This window comes from Indicator indicator, chromosome 25 (genome assembly GCF_027791375.1).
Source record: "Indicator indicator isolate 239-I01 chromosome 25, UM_Iind_1.1, whole genome shotgun sequence".
Taxonomy (NCBI): domain Eukaryota; kingdom Metazoa; phylum Chordata; class Aves; order Piciformes; family Indicatoridae; genus Indicator; species Indicator indicator.
In genome coordinates, this window is record NC_072034.1 from 13,014,721 (window position 1) to 13,037,061 (window position 22,341).

At 41.6% G+C, this 22,341-nt stretch overlaps 1 protein-coding gene across 4 annotated transcripts in view; it reads right to left on the reverse strand.

Annotated features, from left to right (window-relative positions):
• TBC1D9 (TBC1 domain family member 9) overlaps nt 1–22,341 on the reverse strand; it is a 52,305-nt gene that overhangs the window by 12,326 nt on the left and 17,638 nt on the right. For all 4 annotated transcript variants that reach the window (XM_054392420.1, XM_054392418.1, XM_054392416.1 and 1 more), the window contains exons 3-12: nt 14,467–14,585; nt 13,798–14,026; nt 12,124–12,385; nt 10,507–10,714; nt 7,692–7,898; nt 6,957–7,127; nt 5,881–6,031; nt 4,064–4,278; nt 2,073–2,190; nt 605–890 (exon numbers count right to left, since the gene is read on the reverse strand). In XM_054392420.1, the coding sequence (XP_054248395.1) occupies nt 605–890; nt 2,073–2,190; nt 4,064–4,278; nt 5,881–6,031; nt 6,957–7,127; nt 7,692–7,898; nt 10,507–10,714; nt 12,124–12,385; nt 13,798–14,026; nt 14,467–14,585 (1,966 nt within the window). The remainder of the gene's footprint in view (nt 1–604; nt 891–2,072; nt 2,191–4,063; nt 4,279–5,880; nt 6,032–6,956; nt 7,128–7,691; nt 7,899–10,506; nt 10,715–12,123; nt 12,386–13,797; nt 14,027–14,466; nt 14,586–22,341) is intronic.

Consider the following 22,341-nt stretch of genomic DNA (forward strand, 5'->3'; position numbering starts at 1 on the left):
AAACCCAGATTTCACTAAGGTTATTCTAATTAAACCTACTTGGGGGTGTGGGGGTTGAAAATAGTTCCAAGATTTCAGCAGCATCTTGAAAACAAAGCACTACTACCAAACACAAGGAAATCAGAGGTTACACTTAGTGCTATTAGTTTGTATTCAATATCTCAATCCAGCCTATTTAGCACCCTCCTGAAATCTATTAATTCAAGAGCCTACCTGATTCTTCTGAGTTCTGTTTAGTCCACTCTCAAAGCAATTTCCCTCGAGATCAAAGCTTTATCTTAGGAGCATTTAAAAGGCAGCAGGTAAAAGGTGAAGTAACAAAACCCATGTAATCAACTAAATCAACCAAAAGGAGTTTCTATAACCAGGTTTGGGAAGTTTATTTGAATGTCTTGAAAGAAGGATTTTATATCTTGTTGGTCACCTAACATTATTTTGTGATATAAAGAGTATCTCATATGGGTGAAGGGGGACTGTGTCTAAAAGACTTACACACATTGTACCTTTTAAATTGAGCAGAGGAACACAAGCCAGAAAAGTAAGCAAAAAAAAAAAAAAAAAAAGAACAATAAAATGAAGAGACTTTATTTTCTGTAATAAATACCTTCCCAAGACTGTCATGGCTTCTCCATCATCTTTACAGTTAAGCAGCTTGTCTACATTAGCATCGAGGACAGCAAGCGCTAATTGAAATATCACCTTTATTCCTTCACAGAAGAAACAATCCACAACCACCACTGCGCTTTCAAAGGGCATGACACTGAGGAAAAGAGTGAGGAACCAGGACAGGGAGATGGTGGATATTACACCCAAGTCCTGCATGCAGTCATAAAGCTGTGGAACATAGTCACGAGCCAGCTCTTCAAAGACACCCTGATCCACCAGTGCTCCTGTTGGAAAGATACAACATTGGATGCCCATTAAAGTGGGAGCCACTGACCACATCACCATTTAGAGGAGAAAAATACATGTTCTAGAGGTCTTAGGCTTTGTGTTGACATATACATTCTACATATCTATCTATCTATCTATCTATCTATCTATCTATCTATGTCAACACAAAGCCGAAGAATATTCTACACCATGCTTACAACACATTTTCTCACTTAAAGGTAAGTCACAGATTCTATTCTACTTCTGTGCTGTACATACAAATTGAACTGTAGTAAACCTCCTCCGCCAGGGGAGGTTAAGGCTGGAGGTGAGGAGAAAGTTCTTCACAGAGAGAGTGGTTGGCCATTGGAATGTGCTGCCCAGGGAGGTGGTGGAGTCACCATCCCTGGAGGTGTTCAAGAGGGGACTGGACGTGGCACTTGGTGCCATGGTTTAGATAGTCATAAGGTTTAGGGTGACAGGTTGGACTCGATGATCTTTGAGGTCTCTTCCAACCTTCTTGATTCTTGATTGTTTTGTTTCAGTTTGTACACTTAAGAGCTAACAAAGCGTCAGCTTGGTCTAGCACCTACAGAAGTTATATGATGGCTTAGTACTTACTAATATGAATAAGACTTATCATCACTTGTGACTGTCTGTGAGGCTTTGGATTTGTTTCAAGACATACCTATGTCTTAAGCAGGCCAGGGAGAAGCATTTCTAAGGCTGGATGAGTAGCTCAAGCATTTGTGAGCTACAGCAAAAGCAGGTTCCATCATACACTGAAGAGTCATTCACCTCCACACACACAACGGACTGTCATCTGACAACAGCTTTCAGGTAGCTGTGCTCTTTCCAATGAGACAAACAAGCACAAAGACTTCTACTGCAAATTGCCACAGCTCCTGTTTCTAACCTTACCTTAATTAGATAACTGGATCCTCTAAAATTCAGATTTTAGCCTCCCATGTCACATCTACTTGGTTTAAACCCACTTGAGAATGACATCTAATCCTCAGTGAAAAAGTATCACAATATCTGTTCAGGGAATTGTTCCTGAGCAAGCTGTCCTGCCACTAGCACTCGGTTGCAACCATGCCACACAAACATCTACACATAATCCTGTTTCAATGCAAACAATAACAATTCATTTGGTCACATTTTGCACTGTCAGTTTAGAAGATTTTCCCCATGCATACCAACAACTCTTGTGTTGTAATAGTCAGGCAGCATACGTTCACACAGAGCTACCAGCAGCCAGAAAGCTTCTTCCTCTTTGGCATAAAGGAGGAGTACTGAAGTGACAATATTCATTGCCTAAAAGAAAGAGAAATGTAAATTGTTAGCCCCATTTATTCAGTATCTAACCAGTCACAGGTAAGTGGTTACTATGGTTAGGAATTCAGCTGCATCTCCTTCTGTACACAGCAAACTGATCAAGTCTTTTCCTGTTTTCCCAGTGCTAAAAGAGACACTTAAGAAAACCTCAAATAAACCACACATACACACACAAAGAGGTTAGGGCTTGTTCTGTTGGGTTTTTTTAAACAAAAAAAAGTAAATCAAGACTTCTTTTCATAATCAAGGGCCTACTCAGGTTTGCAAGCATCTCTGCTATGGATATTCTGCCAACAGGTGCTCTTGGGGAACCTGGCTCTGATGCAGATAAAATGCCTCCTACGGCAGTAATGATGGCCACTGCTGTAGTGCTCCTTGCAAAAGCAGTCTGCACAGCTCATGCTTTCTGCCTCTAGGACAAGGTCAAGGCACTGCATCTGTGAGCTGTCACAGTGCCAGTCACGAACACTCAGAGCACAGTGAAACAGAAGTCTCTTGCTGTTGCTTACTCTCCGTGTTTGACTGTGTACATGACAGGTTTTTTATGGCCTGTTTCACTCCATTTCATGTATCACAGCATTCCCAGTGACCTCTGGTTGTTTGCTTACAGCCTAGACCTCTGTTAGTCTGAAGAAATGAAGCATTTTGGTATCATTTCCTTCTCACTTTGCCTCCTAAGGATCCCGTAACATTTTAAGACTCCAGCTTGATTATGACCTGTTTGAAACAGCAACTAAGGTTTCAACTGAAACTCAGAACATTGCAACTCTGTCAAAGTCTTTGCTGTTACTTTTTGACTTGTGTATTATGTATGAAATACTTCAATGCCTGAATTCTCCCTGTAAATGTGAATCAGTATCCTGAATGCCATGGACCATGTCCCAAGGCTATTAACAATTACTGTGATGGTTTTAGGAAGCAGAATCAGTGTTTTTCTACTGTTCATCTCTTCACTTTTGCAGAAAGTTACTGCAGTTATTACTGAGCATTATATTTTTAAATAGTTTATGATGCTATCTGTTGGAATGGCTTGCACTTTCACTTACTCATGCTGTACCTACAAGTCTTAACAGTTAGACATTAATTAGGCTTCTTAGCACTCATGAATTCAAGTTTCATTTTTGCAAAAACAGGCAGGAAGGGAAAAGCAGGCCCAGCTGATAAGTCTGACTTACACAGCAGGAATGAATGATTTGGGACAGAAACTAAAGTGATTATGAACTCCAAAACCATGCACTGGTCAGCAATGACTCTACGAATACATGGTTGAGATGCATGGGAGGAAAATACCTTCCAGGGTGCTTTATTTTTTAGTTGGTGGTTTTTTGTTTTTTTTTTTTTTTTAGTTTGTGTTGAATGATTGAATGGCATCATTGAAAAAAAAAAAGAAAAAAGAAAGAGGGTTCTGGGGAGTTATTACAACTAACACACTGAATAAGTAGGTAAAAATTTAATGCTGAATAATTAAGAGTTTGGTATTTTTCCTGCTTGAAAGAAAATAACCTTTCTTAAGGTTCCATTTGTCATTTTCTCTAGAGGCACTTCAGGATAACTCTGTGGTTATCCTCTGTCCAGTCTCTAAATTTATGGGCAGAAGATAGACTTGCAAAAAAACTCTGCACATCTCTCAGCATGTGCTGCTAATACTTCTTTCAAAGCAGGTCCTTGTCTCAAATGCCTCTGACCTCAGCATTACTGTACTTCTGCAGCAGTGAAGCTTTACCTCCCAGCATTACACAAGTCTTGGTGTACTTTACACAGCCAAATAGTCATGCACTTGACTGAAGGAATAGAGTATAAGGAAAGAACTGGAATTCCAGAAACTGAAGGAATGCCAAGGTATCTCAATTACCTGACAATATCCTATGTTTGGATTTCTAAAAGCATAAGCTGTCAAGACTCTCCTTAGAGCAGCAATACCCATCTCGTTCTGGAAGGCAGGGTGCTCTGGAAGGGAGCGGTGCAGGTCCCTCTCTATCTCTTCTGTAGCCAGATTATACTTCCCCATTGATTTCTCCACAAGGTCCTCATAATAGCCAGGATGAGTGGCCATTTCATTAATTGCTCCTGGGAGTGGGAGAACAGTGTTAAAATCAGAAGCAAAAAGCAAGGGTTAGCAGATACAGCACCCCAACACAGTAATCTTCTGCTACCATTTCATCTTGAACGTCACCAACAGGCACTTTGAAAGCAAACTCAAAATGGTATTGTCATAGAGGAGATGAAAAAAGAAAAAAGATGTCATTAGGTGATTTGAGATATTACCCCTTGTCTTCTCCTCTAGAGGCATTTTTATAATGAGGTTTAAAAAAATGGAATAAGATAAAGCCTCTTTCTCTTTCTGCCAAAAAGAAACAAGAGGCATGAAGAACAAACCAGCTGTGCAGTCACATGGCATCATGAGCTCTCTCTTTAGCTGGCTGTGGGTTTGATTATCCTAAATAACACAAAACATTCCTCTGAGAAAGCTACTTGCCCTAGGGAGGGAGGAGATTAGTGTTTGGTTGCAGAAAGTATGATATCTCAGCCAAAAGCAAGAGGCAGGATCTCCTGAGGTCTATCCCTACTTCTGAAAATGTCTGTCATCTTGGGCAGGGCACTTAGCCTGTCCTAGGGACAGCTCACAAGTTCACAGAGCTGCTGTGAGATTTCACTGCAAACTTCTCTGGAAATGAAAATCTCAGCAGAAGATCTCAGCAAAAGAACATCAAGTGTCAGTAGCACAAAGCGATGCACATAGAAAATGCTAATACCACATACAGCACGAACATTGGTCTAAACTGGCTGTTCATCAGAGGACAGAATCTGTGTACTCCTGTCTATGTTTTCTGAAAACATTTACTTGTTTAATGTCCAGCAGCGAAGAAAAGATGTGCAAGATAAAGCACTATTAGGGAACAAATAGAAGACAAACCAGACAGCATTGTTAGGTCGTGACATAGAGCCCACGGTGTGCTCATATCCTAAATAGTGTAGGCAGCCTCCTTGGTGCCCTCCTTGGGGAGGGGCAGAGCTAGAGAAGGCATACAGTAAGTGAAAGGTTAAGAAGAAAGCCTGAGGCATGGACTGATTTCCATAACTAACAATAAAATTAATAAAATTCTTCAACTTTGGAGGGAAAAAAAAAGCCTAAGGGGACAGAGATCAAGAGAATCCTTGATGGCACAGAAGAAGGACAGAAATATTTTCTCACCACTTTTCATATCAGGTGCCTCTAGTGACTTCTTTAGTATTGCTTACCAAACAAAAAAAAAAAAAGGACAAGAAAATGGATAGTTGTTCCATGCAACATGCTTCCACTTGGAAATTCCTTGCAACAACAAGCTGTGAAGGCCAAAAGCTTAATTGGATTCAGAAAGGATTAAGCAAATGGGCAGTAGGCCTGGTTGTGGTTGTTGAACATCTACAAGCTGCTAGACTGCTGGCTTCTGGTGACAAAGTGTGTGTTCTGCTTTTTTATGTTCTTCCCTAATTATTTGAGCCTGTTTGACAAAGTACATTTACTAGTCTAAACAGAACTCTCCTCTCAACCAGTCTGGCACCTGCTAACAATCACAGCTTTACTTGCTCCAAATATTTTCTTATCTGAACCCTTAAATATCTTTGAAATGTTTTCTTCCCTCATACTTTCTCTTAGAGCCCACAGTCACTTTCAAATGAAAAACCTACCTGAAAACAGTAGCCAAAGCTCCCCTCTCATGCTCTCTGGAATGCCCTTCAGCACCAGGTCTCTGGTTTTCTCTGTACGATACATACAGACCCCTTGGCCATATTCAGCAAAGTGAATCTTCCAGGCCTGTTCCTTCAGAAACTCTTTAGCCTAAAAGCAAAGACAGGCAGGCATAAAAGTGCAGCTCCTCTTTCTTACACTGCCCCACTGAAATGCTAAGTGATACAAAGCCTGCAACATCCTGACTTTCTAAGTGAGCAAGGAATATTTTGGCTACGGTCCAATTCTCTTCTTAATGGGCTGCCTCCTCCCATGTCTTAGCTTCTGTCCCAGCAGAGACCTTGCTGTTACAACAATATTGTTGAAGCAGTGGTACTTAAGAGCAGGCATACAACCTCCCTTTGATTTACATTGAACTCTGCTTTTTGTGTAGTGAAGTTGTGTTGGTACAGCAGAGTGTTCAACACTCGATTCCTGTGAAAAACACTGCCTCTTAACTGTCTGGGGCTGAACAAAACTCTTCTGGGGTCAGAAACATGGTTGGAAAAGAAAATATAAATTTGGCAACTTTTTCAGTCAGCTACAGCACAGAGATGGGGAGGTGGTGGAGCAAGTACAGAGTAGGGCAATGAAGCTGGTGAAGGGAGAATAAATCTTGTGAGGAGTGACTGAGGGAGCTGGGGATGGTTAATTTGGAAAAGAAGAGGCTGAGGGGAGACCTCATTGCTCTCTAACACTACCTGAAAGGATATTGTAGAGGGGCTGGTGCTGGTCTCTTCTCACAAGTAATTAGTGATAGAACAAGAGGGAATGGCCTCAAGCTGCAACTGGGTAGGTTTAGACTAGACATTAGAAAAGATGTTTCCCAGCAAGAGTGGTCAGGCATTGGAATGTGCTGCCCAGGGAGGTGGTTCAGTCACCAAGCCTGGACGTGTTTGAAGGTCATTTGGATGTGGTGCTTGGGGATAGGGTTTAGAGGTGAACCTTGTAGAGCAGGGTTAATGGTTGGAGTGGGTGATCCTGAGGGTCTTTCCCAATTGGAATGTTCCTGTGATTCTGGGAAGGTGTGTTTTACCAGCTTAGGGTTGAACTCCTCAGGTGACCGCCGCCGATACATTGTCATCAAAGCCTGAGTTGCTGTTGGAATGCCATTGTCGTTCAGATTGAACTGGCGCTCTCCCTCTGACTCAGAGCTCAGGCTTTTATGGGGGCTGGCAGAAATTAAACTACTTGATCTTGTGAACACCTGTAGAAAGCAGTCACAAGCAATACAGACATGGGGCTGAGCCAGAGTCGGGACTTTTTACTTCATGCTACTTCAAAGTAGTTAATAGATGCTGAGCAAATCAAATCGACCAAGTACAGTCACAGGCTGAGCATGTAACAGCAGAGGTTAAACCAGAACAGAATAATGAAATGGTTTCCAGTTTCTCCATAGCTCCTTCCCTCCAAGTAATCAAATCCTATACCCAGAAAGGCTATGGTAATGTTAACTTCAAGTAGCTCCCTTGGTCTCCTGACAACATCATAGGACTGTTGACTCCCCAGGTGGCTCCTTGACTGTCCAGAATGTGCTCAGCACTGGTGAGGCCACATCCTGAGTATTGTGTTCACTTCTGGACCCCTCGCTATAGGAAGGGCATTGAGGTGCTGCAGCATGTCCAGAGAAGGGCAGGTGAAGGGCCTGGAGCACATTTCTGTGTACAAAGGTTTTGCTTTACAAAAACCTAAAGTCTTTCCCTGGCTTCTCTCTCCCCACACCAGTTAACGTCCCCTTCTTCTAGTAAACAGCTCATGTTCCCCCACATACCTCATCATCTGAGCTGATATAGCTTCCAGAAATATTTTTTTCCAAGTATATTCTTGAAGTGGTTTGTTGCAGAAAGTCTGAGATCCTCTGTACAAGAAAGTCTCTGTCTTTCAAGTTGGCAAAGAGGAAAGTCATTCTGTTTTTTGTGCTGATTGATAAAGGGCTGGGCAACACACTGGAGCTGTCTGCCTTTTCCACTATTGTCACCTAGGGAGAAACAGTAGCTACAGCTTTAGTTCTTCAAGTTGCTTGGTGTGGGAAACCATCTTAAGACAATAACCCCATGCCCCTTCCCCCTTAGATCAAATCACCATGGACATCTCTTCTGTGGGAAAACAGGATTTGGATACAAAGACTTAACAAATCTGAAAAATCAAGATCTTATCCCTCAAAGAACTGCCTTCAGCACACTCTCCAGCAAAATTTCTTTGCACCACTTCAGTTTGGTTTTCCCAGGCGTTACTTTAAAAGAATGAGCAACAAAAATTTCTTCTGTGGGATGCAAATCTGTGGGCTTTTTATAGGATCCCCAAATCCCTCTCCTGCTTCCCAGCAGCAATACAGGCTGAATTGACAGACTTTTGCTTACCTTTTATTGCAAACACCTGAGAGTAAGTCAGTTTTGGGATAACACTCCTGTTCCACTATATGATAGTTGCATATTGTGCTAACAACTGTTATTGCAGCTGCACATCCATGGTGTACAGAAACCTGCAGCAAGTGGAAACTAACCCCATGCCTTCCCTCACAAAACACCTGACCCTGTGAGGTGGAGCTTTCTGTTTCACCTTCAGTGGTTAGTGAAATGCTCACTAACCTAACTGACCTCCAGCACAGACTAGTGAGTACAGGGCAGCAGTTCCCTCAGCTTGGAGTAATGCATGCTCAAGGAACCCAGGGCTAAGTCACACATTCTGGATGCATTATATAAAAGCTGGGTGTTTGAAACACTGCCAACTATTAGCCTTAAAAAGAAACCAAATCAAGCTCATGCAGTTCATACACTGAACAAAATACAATGAACCATTGAAAGTACTTTTAACCAACTTTATGACTTTAAACAGTTTCCTAGGTAATGAAAACTGTCTCCCTGCCTCCAGCACAAGAGAGGGCATATTTCAGTTTACTAGGACCTTTACTTTTACTCTATTTTTTTAACCCTTTTAAAAACAGAGATCCATGGTAGGATACCAGTGCTAGATCTTAGCTTAATATCTCTAACTAAAAGGACAGGATAACCATTTTTCACACAACATTTTCTTGGGAGATGTATTTAAAGAAAACAATGCACAGCTCAGGGGCCAAATCACTTCTCTATCCTCCCAACTTCCTTTCATTTTTCTGCTAGCTCCAAATGTATTAGTTATTCATTAACTTAAAGGACCTTCACTTCACTAATTACATATGAAAATTAGCTAAAAGCATTCCTGTGTCATTTTTCTGTTTCAATGAAAAACTGTTTGGGCATCATCAGCACAAAAAAGGGACAAGTTCTAGAGGCACAGGACAGACATCATAACAAGCCTGCTCAGCTATAAAGAGTGCTGATAGTCCTCTATTTGCTGTTCAAGTAGAGACATACACATATTTGAAGTGCTGATCTTGGAGACTGCACCCACTGGGTGTAGTGAGCATTGCAGTCAGACACTGAAAATCATCTTTTCTGCTCCTCATTTCTGAATCACTGCTTTGCTATTGTCTCATCTGTCAAAATATCTCAGGACATCACAGAATACTGGAATTATTTTAGGGTCTGACCCAAAGCTTTAATTAAACAGAAAGCTTTCCTTTAATTATTGAGGGTACTGATAGTTGTTCTGAGGACTGGCACTACTCAGTGTGTTACTGTTCTCCTTGCTGGTGCTGAGACTCAAACAGTTCACAGAAAAGTACTTATTCCTTATTTCTTCCTCTAAAAGCTTTAGAGCTGCTTTGTGTCCCCTGTGGCTGTGGTTACCACAAGCAGCTGCTGAATATGGAGCCAAGAAAAGAGGTCCAGGAAAAGAGGTTAAATGCAGACTTTGTCCTTTGTACCATTTGTTTTAACCCATAAAGATCTGGGGAGGGGGGAAACAGTGCCTTGAAATACTCAATAATACTTCAAGACAAGCCAAACTCCTTGGTTACATCAGCTTTGCTACCATTTCCAAGACTTCCTTTAGACAGCTTTCCATTATACTATAAATCCAGTTAATCACAAAAAGCCTCCCCAGCATATTTTCTTTTTTATTACATCAAACTTAAAATCTTTTTCCTTAACATCTGCTTCAAGCAACCAGATTTAAAGAGGGAAGCACAGCAATTTGCAAAATGCTGACCAACATTTTCCATGTACAGGAGTGATTCCAAGTCTGTAGGAAGTGATAATTCAAATCCTTAGCGTGGTTAATCTTTTTACATCTGACAAAGGCAAATCTTATCTGACAGATTCTTTAACAGGAGCTTCACTCATCAATCTATGAAGTTTTATCATCCATCTCTCCCTATGAGGCACAAAAAACTGCCATGAGGCTGTAAATTAAAACATAAATTATGGGAGGTGAAGGACTCACAGGGGTTGTACAAACTGACAGAGAAAACTCCCTGTGAATCGTAGTAGCAGGAACTTCAAACCAGGACACACAGCCATTAAATATTACTTAGAACACATCAGAATAAAATGCTCACAAGAGATTATAGGGATGAAAAGAGGTTTTTCTCCAATAATGAAAAAAAAAAAAACCAACAAAACCACCAAACCCAAAGCTAGGATGCAATTTCCAACAGGATATTGCTTTATTATTTGCCCTGGACATTTACAGATACAAATATTTACCTCTCGAAGAGGGATAATGAGGCTGCACAAGTTCTCTTCTTTACTAGTAAAGCAAATGTAGTTTGTAGAAACAAACATCTGACCCAAAATATGCATTTTGTTGAATGGAGTCCAGAGAGTACAGTCTGTGTGTCCATCTAATTTCTCATCCTTGGGAAGTCGGAACAATGCACGGTATCTCTCACTCTTTGCTCTGGCATCGAGATCCCTGGGGAAAAATAACACAAAACAACCCACAGAAAGCTTTTCTTGTGTTATGAAACACAGAAGACATTTGAAGAGGTATTTTATACAAATCATGACAAGTTACCTGCGGCATACAACTCAGGTTAAGCACTGAGCCTAGAGCGAAACAGTGGAAATAGTTTGCATGCAGGGGATGTACAAGCTTTAGGAAGAAGTTCTGCACCATGAGGGTGGTGAGACACTGGAACAGGTTGCCCAGGGAGGTGATGGAAGCTTCATCCCTGGAGGTTTTTAAGGCCAGGCTGGATGTGGCTCTGAGCAACCTGATGTAGTGTGAGGTGTCCCTGCCCATGGCAGGGAGGTTGGAACTGGAAGATCCTTGAGGTCCCTTCCAACCCTGACAATTCTGTGATTCTATCTCTGCTGCTAGAAGATTCTAAAACTACATGGAAAAATAATTATGCCATGAATGACTCCAATATATTGACCCTGACTTCTCAGCAGGGGCAGCCTGGGTGGTATTTTTCCATCCAGCCCTGCTTTCAAAGAACATATACAGCGAATCCATTTATCATCAAATAACACAAGGAACAGATAGTTAAATAACACATTTTGGTGATATTACACCAAAAATGCTTCTTTGTGGCTTATTTATTAACATGGTGGAATCCTTAGGGCTACAGTTTGTTAACAATTTCAAGACTTCAAGTCTTAACAATGCATTCAGTGCACGGCACCAAACTGAAAGTCAAACCTCAGTGACATAATGCTTGCCAGATATCTTGAAGGAATGAGAAATATAAACCAGATTATAATTCTGTATGGTTCACTAACAGGATCAACATACACAATAAAGAAGAAATTTACAAGATACTATCAAATTACAGGATGAGAGCTATAAAAGAAGCAGAAATATTTTCCAGATGATTTCTCATATCTATTTTTTTTTTTTTTAATCTGTTACCTAAAATAAATTCTGGACAGACTTTGTCATCCAGAGTAATTCTTCCATTCTAGTTTTAGGATCAAGTATGAATGTTGGGGACATTTCTTAATAACACTTAAATTGCTTTATGATCTTCCTCTGGTAGCATAAAAGAGCCTTACATCAGACACTTAACTCAGTGTCAGGAGACACATTAAAGAGCTTCTCAACAAATGAGAATTTGGCTCAAGCGTACTTTATTTTTGCAACATGTTCATATTCAAATGCTGCTTCCTACCTATTTCAACAGGAAACCAAGTAATTACATTTAAAGAATTCTCCACATTTTGCTACTGCTGGAACAAATCTTTCTCTTATTTGAGAAATACTCCAAATAACTCTTATTTGGAATAAATGGGCAGCAGCATTAGAAAAACTTCTGGGCAAAATTGGTGCAAGAAAAAGGACTGAGGAGAAACAAATGACTTGGAGCCAGTGCTACCTACCGTTTCAGTGCAGAGACTTTTTTGGGGGATTTCTTTTTCAGTTTGGGTAATGACCTGTCTTGTTCAAACCCTTCATTGTCCAAAAGCTGTCTCATAGCTATGTTGGCCAGCTGTTCCATGAGTTTAAATGTCTCACTGATGTTAAGGAATACTGAGAAGAAATGTTCACTTGACCTTGTGCTCACTTTGATCATATCAGGGAAGAGCAGCGTCGCATTCTTCTCGAGCTGAGTGATATCGACCCAGCGAATAACTAACTTGGCTGAACAGAAGCAAAGAAACAGACAAAAGAGTCAGTAAAAAATTAGCATATTGGGGGAAAAAAAAAAAAAAAGCATTTCTCTTCCTCTCCCTTTAAAATTTATGCAGCTGAACAAATTAACCCCATTAATGTTTATAAATACGTGAAGGGCAAAGGTTGGGAGGATGGAGCCAGGCTCTTCCCACCGATATCCAGTGATAGGACAAGGGCCAATGGGTGCAAGCTGGAGCAGAGGAGGTTCCATGTAAACATATGGGAAAAGTTTCACTGTGAGGGTGACAGAGCACTGGAACAGGCTTGCCCAGGGAGGTTTTGTAGTCTCCTCATCTGGAGACATTCAAAACCTGCCTGGATGAGTTCCTGTGTGACCTTATTCAGGTGCTCCTGCTCTGGCAGGGGGTTGGACTCAATGATCTTTTCAGGTCCCTTCCAAACCCTAACATTCTGTGATTCTGTGAAATTTTCTTGCATCTTGAAAAGCTAGGAGGACAGTATAAATAGACCCAGATTGTACAAACTATGACTACTTGACAAACAGCAGATAAGAGATTTTAAATATCATTTGCTTCTGTACAGAACACCCCACAAAAGCATTACAGAGCTAGATGGGCTAATGATTTATCACTGCTAGAGCTCAGACTCTGATGTCTTCTTTACCTATGGAAGCAAAGGAAAAGGTTCTAAACACATCAGAGAGGCTTGTGCTATTTTTATACATTAAAAAGTTTCCAATGTTACAGTAATGACAGATCCTTGGCTTTTCTTCCAGCACCACTACAGGTTAGGATATTCTCCTTAAAGCAGGGACTAAATCTACCTTTTGCTTTGTCAAAAACCCATAAATCCAGGCATTCACTAGGGTATGTCTACACAATTAAATAGAAAGATCTGGGACTGATCCATTGCCCATAACCAGGTAGGTGACTTGTTCACCTTCCCAGCTGCTTAGAATTAACTCTCTCTAGAGCAGACTATTTGCATCCACACTATGTAGTTCTTGATCCCAGCTATCCTCTGAATCTTTTGTGATACTCTGGTCTGTACAAGAGAAAGTGTGGCATTTGAACTTGCAAAGTCTGCCAGAGTAGTGCTGTAGGATCATACAGGAGCATAAGGAATCCAAAGCAGTGTGATCTCATCCCTATCCCCCTTTGGCCACTGTCCCTGAAGTGACCCATGCCTCTAAACCATGTCCAGGTATTGTTTTGCAAAGAACTACTTTGAGAAACACAAACCAAAGAGGGGAACAAATGCACAGGTAAGCAATGTGACAACCAGGGAATTGCTCTCTGCTCCCCTTCTCCTCAGAGGTGTCTTTATACCTGCAGCCATTCAGTGGGTGAACAGCAACCAACTACAGATTTCCTAACAGCTCTTAGAGGCACAGACCACCATCCCACTGCAGAACATACCTTCCCTGCCCATCAGGAAAGAGTAAAAGCAAAGGTGATTAATGCTGAGATACACCCAGCCCTGACGGGGAACCTTCCCCTTCCAGTAACTGCAGGAGTAGTAGTTCACTAATTTCTCTTCTTCTGGCATCCCGAAGAGCTTGTGGAATTTCACTATGGCTTCCTTAAATTTTTCTGTATCATCATCCTCCTTGATGCCATTGATTTTGTTGTACTCAGCAATGATGCCCTAGTAGGAAGTGAAAAGAAGGACACAGCATGTTAGTTACCATGGGGTATCAGACATCCTCACTGCCACATCGGCTGCCTGGGCCACAGCCACATCAGCTGCTGCAATGGCAAGCAAGTCTTTTGCTTATCTCTTATTCTTCAGCTCATTCTTTTCCTGTCATAGTTAATTTATTCAAGGCTGTCTTTCTGATGGCTTTGCTCCTTATTTTAATATATTTTTTAAGATTATTACTAAAAATATATATATATACACACACACACACATTTAATCACACTGCTGTGGTCACCTGTGCCAATCTCAGTTTTCCTAATTTTTTTTTACACAGTGGAACATCCATCCTGGGGACTGCCAGGTCAAATTTGGTTAGGATGGACAGCAGTCTTCCTTTCACAGTCACATTTCTCATTGACACCATTCATAATAATGTATTTAACTACCTGTATTTTTCCTCTGACGAACGTATTTATGTCATTCTCGTTTTCAAAGATTGAAAGAGTTTGCAACAAATTCTGTTCAAGCCATTCCCAGTGTTCAGTGATTTCTTTCCTTGAGCAACCTGCATACAAAAACAAAACCAAAGAAAAACAAACCACCCTAAAAGCCACAAAATAAATAATTCACCAATGTCAATGTCATCTTAATCATAACCAAAAGACTAATAAAATTTGCCAGTAATTGGGGATGCAATATTCCACCAGATGCTGTGTCCCTTGGGTATTCCAAATTTTTCTCCCATAGTCTTTAACATCATAGTAAACAGCCAGCAATTTTCAAAATGTCAGTACCATGAGCAACCTCTCCCCACCTCCCCCCCAGCATTTAGAATTGTAGCCACAATAACAACATTGAGCTGCCCACCCTCTCATGAAAACAGACTGAAAGAAGTGCTCAGCCTGGAGGGGAGAAAGCTCCAGGGAGGCCTTACAATCACATTTCAGCATCTGAAGGAGACCTAAAGGAAGGCTGGGGAAGGACTGTTTAGAAGGACTGTAGCAGTAGAATGAGGGGCAATGGTTTTCATCTGGAGCAGGGTAGATTTAGGTCAGACATAAGGAGGAAGCTCTTTACAATGAGAATGGTAAAATACTGGAACAGGCTGCCCAAGGATGAGCTCCCATTCCTGGAGACATTCAAGATTAGACTCAATGTAGCCCTGGGCAGCCTGATCTAGCTGGAGGTGTCCTTGCCAACTGCAGGGGGGTTGGACAAGATAACCTTTGAAGGTCCCTTCCAACCTGATGCAATCTGCGAATCTGTGAACCTCACATTAAAGAGTTAGCAAAGGCATTACCTGCATCTGTTAGGAACCCACAAAATCCCCCAACAGTTGTCTGCTCTACCATTGGTTCCTAACTCTTCACCATTACATACATCTATAAGCTATGAAACAGAGAGAACATTTCCAAAGGACAAGCTGCAAAGGATGATTTTCCTGACAAGTCTATTACAATGTCTCTTCCTCCACAGAAAAGTGCTGAAAGATCTCTAAGAAATCTGTTACCTTTTTAGAGAAAAAGGGTTGTCAGAGGTGGTTTACTTTTAATGATGAAAGAATAAACTACACTTTGATGGCCCTAGTCTGCTTAGAAGACCAAAAGAGGTCAAGGGAGGTTCTTAGATACTGAGGAATCAGCACACATGTAGCCTGTAAAGAAGTACAGAACAGGGATGGAAAAGCTTCTTGTATGAGCTAGAGTTTATCTGTGCTGTTACTTTGCTTCTGTTTTACTTGAGATGGATTGTAATATACACAGCTTTCATCTTGGCTTCATGCTCAAAATCTTGCAGAATAAAGTTGTTGGTGCCTTTCAGGACCTTTCTGTGCCCACCTTGAGGGAAGAAAAAAAAATACAAGCACTCACAACAAAATTATTCCTCCAAATAGGAAGTTGTGGGAATTGAAGTCAAAACCAGGACTTTTAAGTATTTCCAGCAAATAAGCCTTACATGTTCACATGGGAACATCTGTATCTGAAATCTGATTAAAAGTATCACAATCCAGGTAGGAATCAGCATCAGCACCACTTGGGTTGTAGAAGAACTCGATGAAAGCATCTTGGATACATACCAAACAATCATTTTCCTTGTTGTTCAGCAACAAACGATGAAGGAAAACCTTCTTGCTACACTCTACAATCAGAGCTTTACACAGCTCCAGAAAAAGCAACAGAACACAACACTCTGTGCAACTTCCAGTGGAATTCCACAACTCTGGGTGCAGTATGGAGACACAAATCATGTTGCAGAAGGGAGACATAAATCACTTTGCAGAATGGCCTGCACATGGAACCGATGTTTCAAGAACCACACATGATTACCCCTGCTGCTTCTCCTTCAAATTACTGGATGCAACCAGACCTTTCTGGAACTCAGAAGGTGGTCTGAAGACTAATTTGGCTTTTACACTGCTGTTAAAAGCAATGATGAAATACAAGACTAGACTGCCATAAGAAAAATTGCTCCTCTAGAAGAACAGTGACAAGCAGTGCAAACAACACTATCACAAGGAACTGTTTCTTAAATCTATTTCTTGTTTGCTGTTCATGAATTATCTTTCATTGCTTCTTATGAAACAGCTCTGTTTGATTATTCTCAGCCTGTAACAACCCATCTCATTGTTTCCATTGCTTTTTGTCTCCACTGTCTCACTGTTTACTCCCCCAGACTCATCTACAGCAGATCGAGCAATCAGGCCAAAACCCACACCCCAGTTCTCATCAATCTGTCATGACAGCCTAGATCTTTCTCTTTGCTTGATTCACTCAGGATTAAAGAAAACAAACCCACACACTTTTGCTACTATGTTTTAAGGCACAGGTCTGTTTTAACTCTGCTACTGGCAAGTTTTTGCCTATCTGAGCATATCAGAAGCATTCAGCATTTTGCCATCATTGACCGTTTAGATAAAACTCCCAAGGGAGGGGAAAAAAAAAAAAAAAGAAGAAATTAGTTAAACCACTGCAGTTTGGGAAAAAAAAACCCTCAAGACTGGCAGGAAATAAAAGGGAAAAAGACTACAATGCATGGAGAAGGCTACTAATCACTCCTTCCCTTTCTCTAGATGATATGCTCAGCTTATGCTGTGCTCCATGGCTGAAATGGTATAATGCTGGCCAGCAGTGCTGGTGGACTGAGATATTCTCCTCAAACTTCAGGAAAAAAAAAAAACAAAATCAAGTTAAGCAGAAGCTGGAGAGCTAAGGGTGAGCTAGACCAGAAGAGCTGGATTCAGGAAGGATGCATGGTGCTGGAGAGAAGATGAGAAAGGGCAGTGGCCTGGCAGGTGGGGTGCAGTAACAGCATGGGAACACCTCTGGGTGTCAGGAAATCTGCATCTGCATTGGTTTGTCAAAGCTAAGAGGTGAAGATACAGAGGGAATGTGATTGAGTTGGCATAATTATATGACATAATTCAAGGGCATAATTATGTGGCTTGTTAATTTTTTTTCAAACAGGCTCACAAGCACAATCTCAGAATTTTTTCACTTGGTGACTGAGGAATAGGAATGGTTTGAGATAGCTGACGAGGCTGTCATGCCCCTTCTTCTCTTCTAAGTAGACACTTCACTGAGATGCTTATTAGTCAACCTGAACTGTTATCAACAGAATGCACTGCAAGAGAGCCTGTAACACTTCAGGGAGCCTAAAATTCTCTTGCCAGTAATGGCAGGTTCAGGAGCAGACTGGCAAAATCTCTATTTGCATAGAGGGAAGAGAAAATAGTTATGGGTGGTAAATTCAATAGGACTCTAAATAGTAGCTTTGTTACCCTAAGCACATGGGCTTTTCTGAAAATATTTTCCAAGGCACAAAATAAAATGTCAATGTTTGTGCTTTAATATAATCCATAATTCATTTTTCTCCCATGTGGGCAGTGACTGGCTTGAGAGCAGCCCTGAAGAAAAGGACTTGGGGGTACTGGTGGATGAGAAGCTCAACATGAGCCAGCAGTGAGCACTTGCAGCCCAGAAAGCCAACCAGAGCCTGGGCTGCATCAAAAGAAGTGTGGCCAGCAGGGTGAGGGAGGTGCTTCTCCCCTTCCACTCCACTCTGGTGAGGCCCCACCTAGAGTACTGTGTCCAGTTCTGCAGCCCCTGTTACAGGAAAGATCTGGACATGATGGAACGAGTCCAGAGAAGAGTGACAAGGAAGATCAGAGGGCTGGAGCTCCTCTCCTATGGAGACAGACTGAGAGAGTTGGGGTTGTTCAGTCTGGAGAGGAGAAAGATCTGAGGAGACCCTGCTGTGGCCTTCCAGTATCTGAAGGGGACTACAAGAAAGCTGGGGAGGGACTTTTTAGGGTGTCAGGCAGTGATAGGACTGGGGGGAATGGAACAAAGCTGGAAGTGGGGAGATTCAGGCTGGGTGTCAGGAAGAAGTTCTTCACTATGAGAGTGGTGAGACACTGGAACAGGTTGCCCAGAGAGGTTGTGGAAGCCTCATCCCCAGAGGTTTTTGCAGCCAGGCTGGATGTGGCTGTGAGCAACCTGATGTAGTGTGAGGTGTCCCTGCCCATGGCAGGGGGGTTGGAACTGGCTGATCCTTGAGGTCCCTTCCAACCCTGACAATTGTATGAAATACAGATGTAGAAACTTGTGTGAAAACGCACATAGTGCAGATATAGCAATGCATGTCATTAATTACCACAAAACCTGACAGCAATAGTTCTGTACCTGAGAACCAGAAAAAGGCATGGAAAGAATGACTGATTTTATAGGTGGAAAAGGACCTAACCAAGTTGTTCATTTTCCAGCAGAGTTTACACATATCATCATTTTTAACTCACTAAACTGAGCACTAGCAGACTCGGGAGGGACACTGACAGAGGACACAGAAGGGATATTACAGTAAACAAGGCTGATCACACATATCACTGTGGATTACTGGATCATTACAATATTAATATGCTTTAAATTGTTCTTGAAATGCTACCAGTAACATCTTTCCAGTTATAGTTCCCCTGGCATCTTCAAGACAACAGTGCACAGTTCACCAGCCTCCTTTAACAGAGCTATAAAGCCTCGGACCTACCAGCAAGCATCCTCACACAGCCTAGGTCAGTACAGTTAATACCCCCAAAATTCACATCCAAAGTGACTCATAAACAAATCTGAGGTCTAAGCATAACTTAAAAAGTTATTTCAGAGCAAACAAAAGCCCTCTGATTATTTTTTACCCTCCAAGTAGCCTTATACAGAACAAGGCCAAATGTCATGGAGCATGACTGAACCAGGACACTGTCACTCTGTACAGTCACTTACTGAAGAGAGAGATTGTTATTATTTTATGGAAAGCAGAGGAGAATTAGACAAATATCTGTAAAAAAAAAAAAGAAAGATTACAAGTACCAAATAACCAGCAGTCTGGGGCTAGGGAATGGGGAGGGACAGCTGCACAATGCAGGACAAATCAGAGCTGCAGAGCTAAATGCAGCCAAACCCCTTAGTAACCTGTATAATGGTAACAGCCCTTGATCCATTCAGAAGGAATTGCCTTAGTTGCAAATTCATAAAATAACCACAGTGCAGAGCCTTAGGCAACACAGGGCTGCTCACCTTCAAGGTCGCATAGATAAATAATTTGCTCTCTGTAAAATCTTAGCTCCCTACAGGGAGAGCCAGGCTATTCCCCTCAGGTGATGAGACCAAGCTAATGCAGTCTTGTAATTTAACAAAAATTGTTAAGCCAATCAACCAAATATAGATGAGGAGACTGAACACTAAGAATAAAATCACCCCATAAAATGGAAGCACAAATACATACATTAAGTACTTTGGCAATTTCAATCAGGGTAAGATTCATAATTGAAGAGCATGTTCATTAAAACCAGCTTAAATGCAAAACAGAGTCCTGTATTTCTACATAAACCCTTCAGGACCTGTCACAGGAAAGAAACAAATCTCCCAGTTCAGCAGCACCTTTATACATGTGTGATATATATGGAGACAGACTGAGAGTTGGAGATGTTCAGTCTGGAGAAGAGAAGGGTCTGAGGAGACCTTATTATGGCCTTCCAGTATCTGAAGGGGGCCTACAAGAAAGCTGGGGAGGGACTTTTTAGGGTGTTGGGTACTGATAGGACTAGGGGAAATGGAACAAAAATAAAAGTGGGTAGATTCAGATTGGATGTTAGGAAGAACTTCTTCATCATGAGGGTGGTGAGACACTGGAACAGGCTGCCCAGGGAGGTGGTGGAAGCCTCATCCCTGAAGGGTTTTAAGGCCAGGCTGGATGTGGCTCTGAGCAACCTGATGTAGTGTGAGGTGTCCCTGCCCATGGCAGGGAGGTTGGAACTGGATGATCCTTGAGGTCCCTTCCAACCCTGAAAATTCTATGATGATTCTATGATTTGTTTATTCTGGGGCCATAACTCATCTGCCTTCAGTTTTGTGACCCTGAGTTGTCCACAGACACACATTGTAGGTACAAAATTGTAGTAATTATCCTTAGCTGTCATGCAAAAAAAAAACTGAAAATGCACTCAAAGAGACAAGTGGCCTATTTTCAAAGTCTTAAAAATTCATTTCTGAATATGTTTGAAGTCTGAATGTCTTGGAAGAAACACTACTTTGTTGAGAAGACATGGCATTTGGGAAGTGATTTGATAGCCCTGGTGGTGTTAGGTTGATGGTTGGACTCAATGATTTCAGAGGGCTTTTCCAACCCAAATGATTCTATGATATGTTATTTTCTTTGGAAGGGAGTCTGCAAACAGCCAGGAAAATCTGTACCCTCAATTGCTCCCTTTCAAGTTTAGGGAAAAGAGAGGGGTTACTAATTGCTGTGCCGTGACACTTGGATGAAAGAAAGAGGGGACTGTAGTGCACCTGCAACTACCTCTGCTTATGAATAAATAGTGTAAATATGCATCCTGGCAACCACTTTTGCCCTTCTTTCTCATGCCTGAGATCCATGGAAAGCTGCCATGTGAGGTCCCTTTACCCACAGTCACAGCAGAGTAGCTGACCGTACAAAGCAAGCAGTTCAATGAGGATTTGGAAACAACCGTTGTAATATTAACAAATTCATTAATATTTGTCACTACTATTAGCTGTCACTAAGGGCAAATTATGTTATCAGAATTTTACAATATTCAGTGAGTTGGTACTAATAAGTGCAGAGGGAAAAAAAGGTCTGTTTAAATCACTGCCTTCTTTCAGGTCCAACGCCATCAAAAGTAACCAGAAATACTCCTGCTAAGATGAGCTGTTAAAAAACTTCCTCTTGCAATTCAGAAGATGGTACAGCTTTGATATCACCTTTGTCAAACACAAATCATGTGCTTCCAACCCCTGCCATTCCAGGAGTCTATGAATAGAGCCAAATTTGAACTGCTAAAATTATCAGATCTATGGCAAACCTTCATCCGTTCCTCTTCTCTTCCCCAGAAGAGGATTTGTCAGGAGGCAAAGTCATCTGAAATCTGACAAGTTTTCTTGGGAGAATGGGCACAGGTGACAGGGCACTGTTAGGTCAGCAGTCTACAGCTTCATGAAGCAGTATTTTAATGCCAGGCAGCACTGGGGGTGCTGGGAGTTAGCAGTCTGTTAAGGAGCTTAATGGCATGCATGCTCTTCTCATTTGTCCTCTTTCTCAATTTTCTTTCAAAAGAAGAGAATTCTGGCTGCTGCCTAAAAACCTCTTTGAAAAACAACTTCAGAACTATGGAAACTGCATTCACAAGTTTCCACTTGCTAAGGCTGAAAAACAATGTTATCAAGCTCAGGATCTGACCTTGCAAGCATGGCCAGTCAAGGCTAAAGATCCCAAACCTTCCACATTCAGCTTTAGAAACTATTTTCAGAGCCAGCAAACAGAACCAAAGGCTACTAACTACATGCTTGTCCCTGTGATCAGCAAAAACCAGTATTTACTATTTACAGGATCTGATGCATGCAAAAAATCTTACTTCATGCACCAAAACATCAGCTTCATTGATTTCACCAGCTATTACAATGGCAGAAGAAACAGTCTTGCAGTTAGACCTGTCAAAGCTTGAGCCCTGAAGGCCAAAACTTATGCAAGAACACACATTGCTGTGTTTAACCTAGCTACATTTTTGCTGAATTCCCAAGTACATCATATTTAGAAGGACAACACACTGTCTGAAATAGATGTCCAGAAGGTGGGCACCACTGGCATAGAATCACAGAATCAGTCAGGGTTGGAAGGGACCACAAGGATCAGCCAGTTCCAACCCCCCTGCCATGGGCAGGGACACCTCACACTAGATCAGGCTGGCCAGAGCCTCATCCAGCCTGGCCTTAAACACCTCCAGGGATGGAGCCTCAACCACCTCCCTGGACAACCCA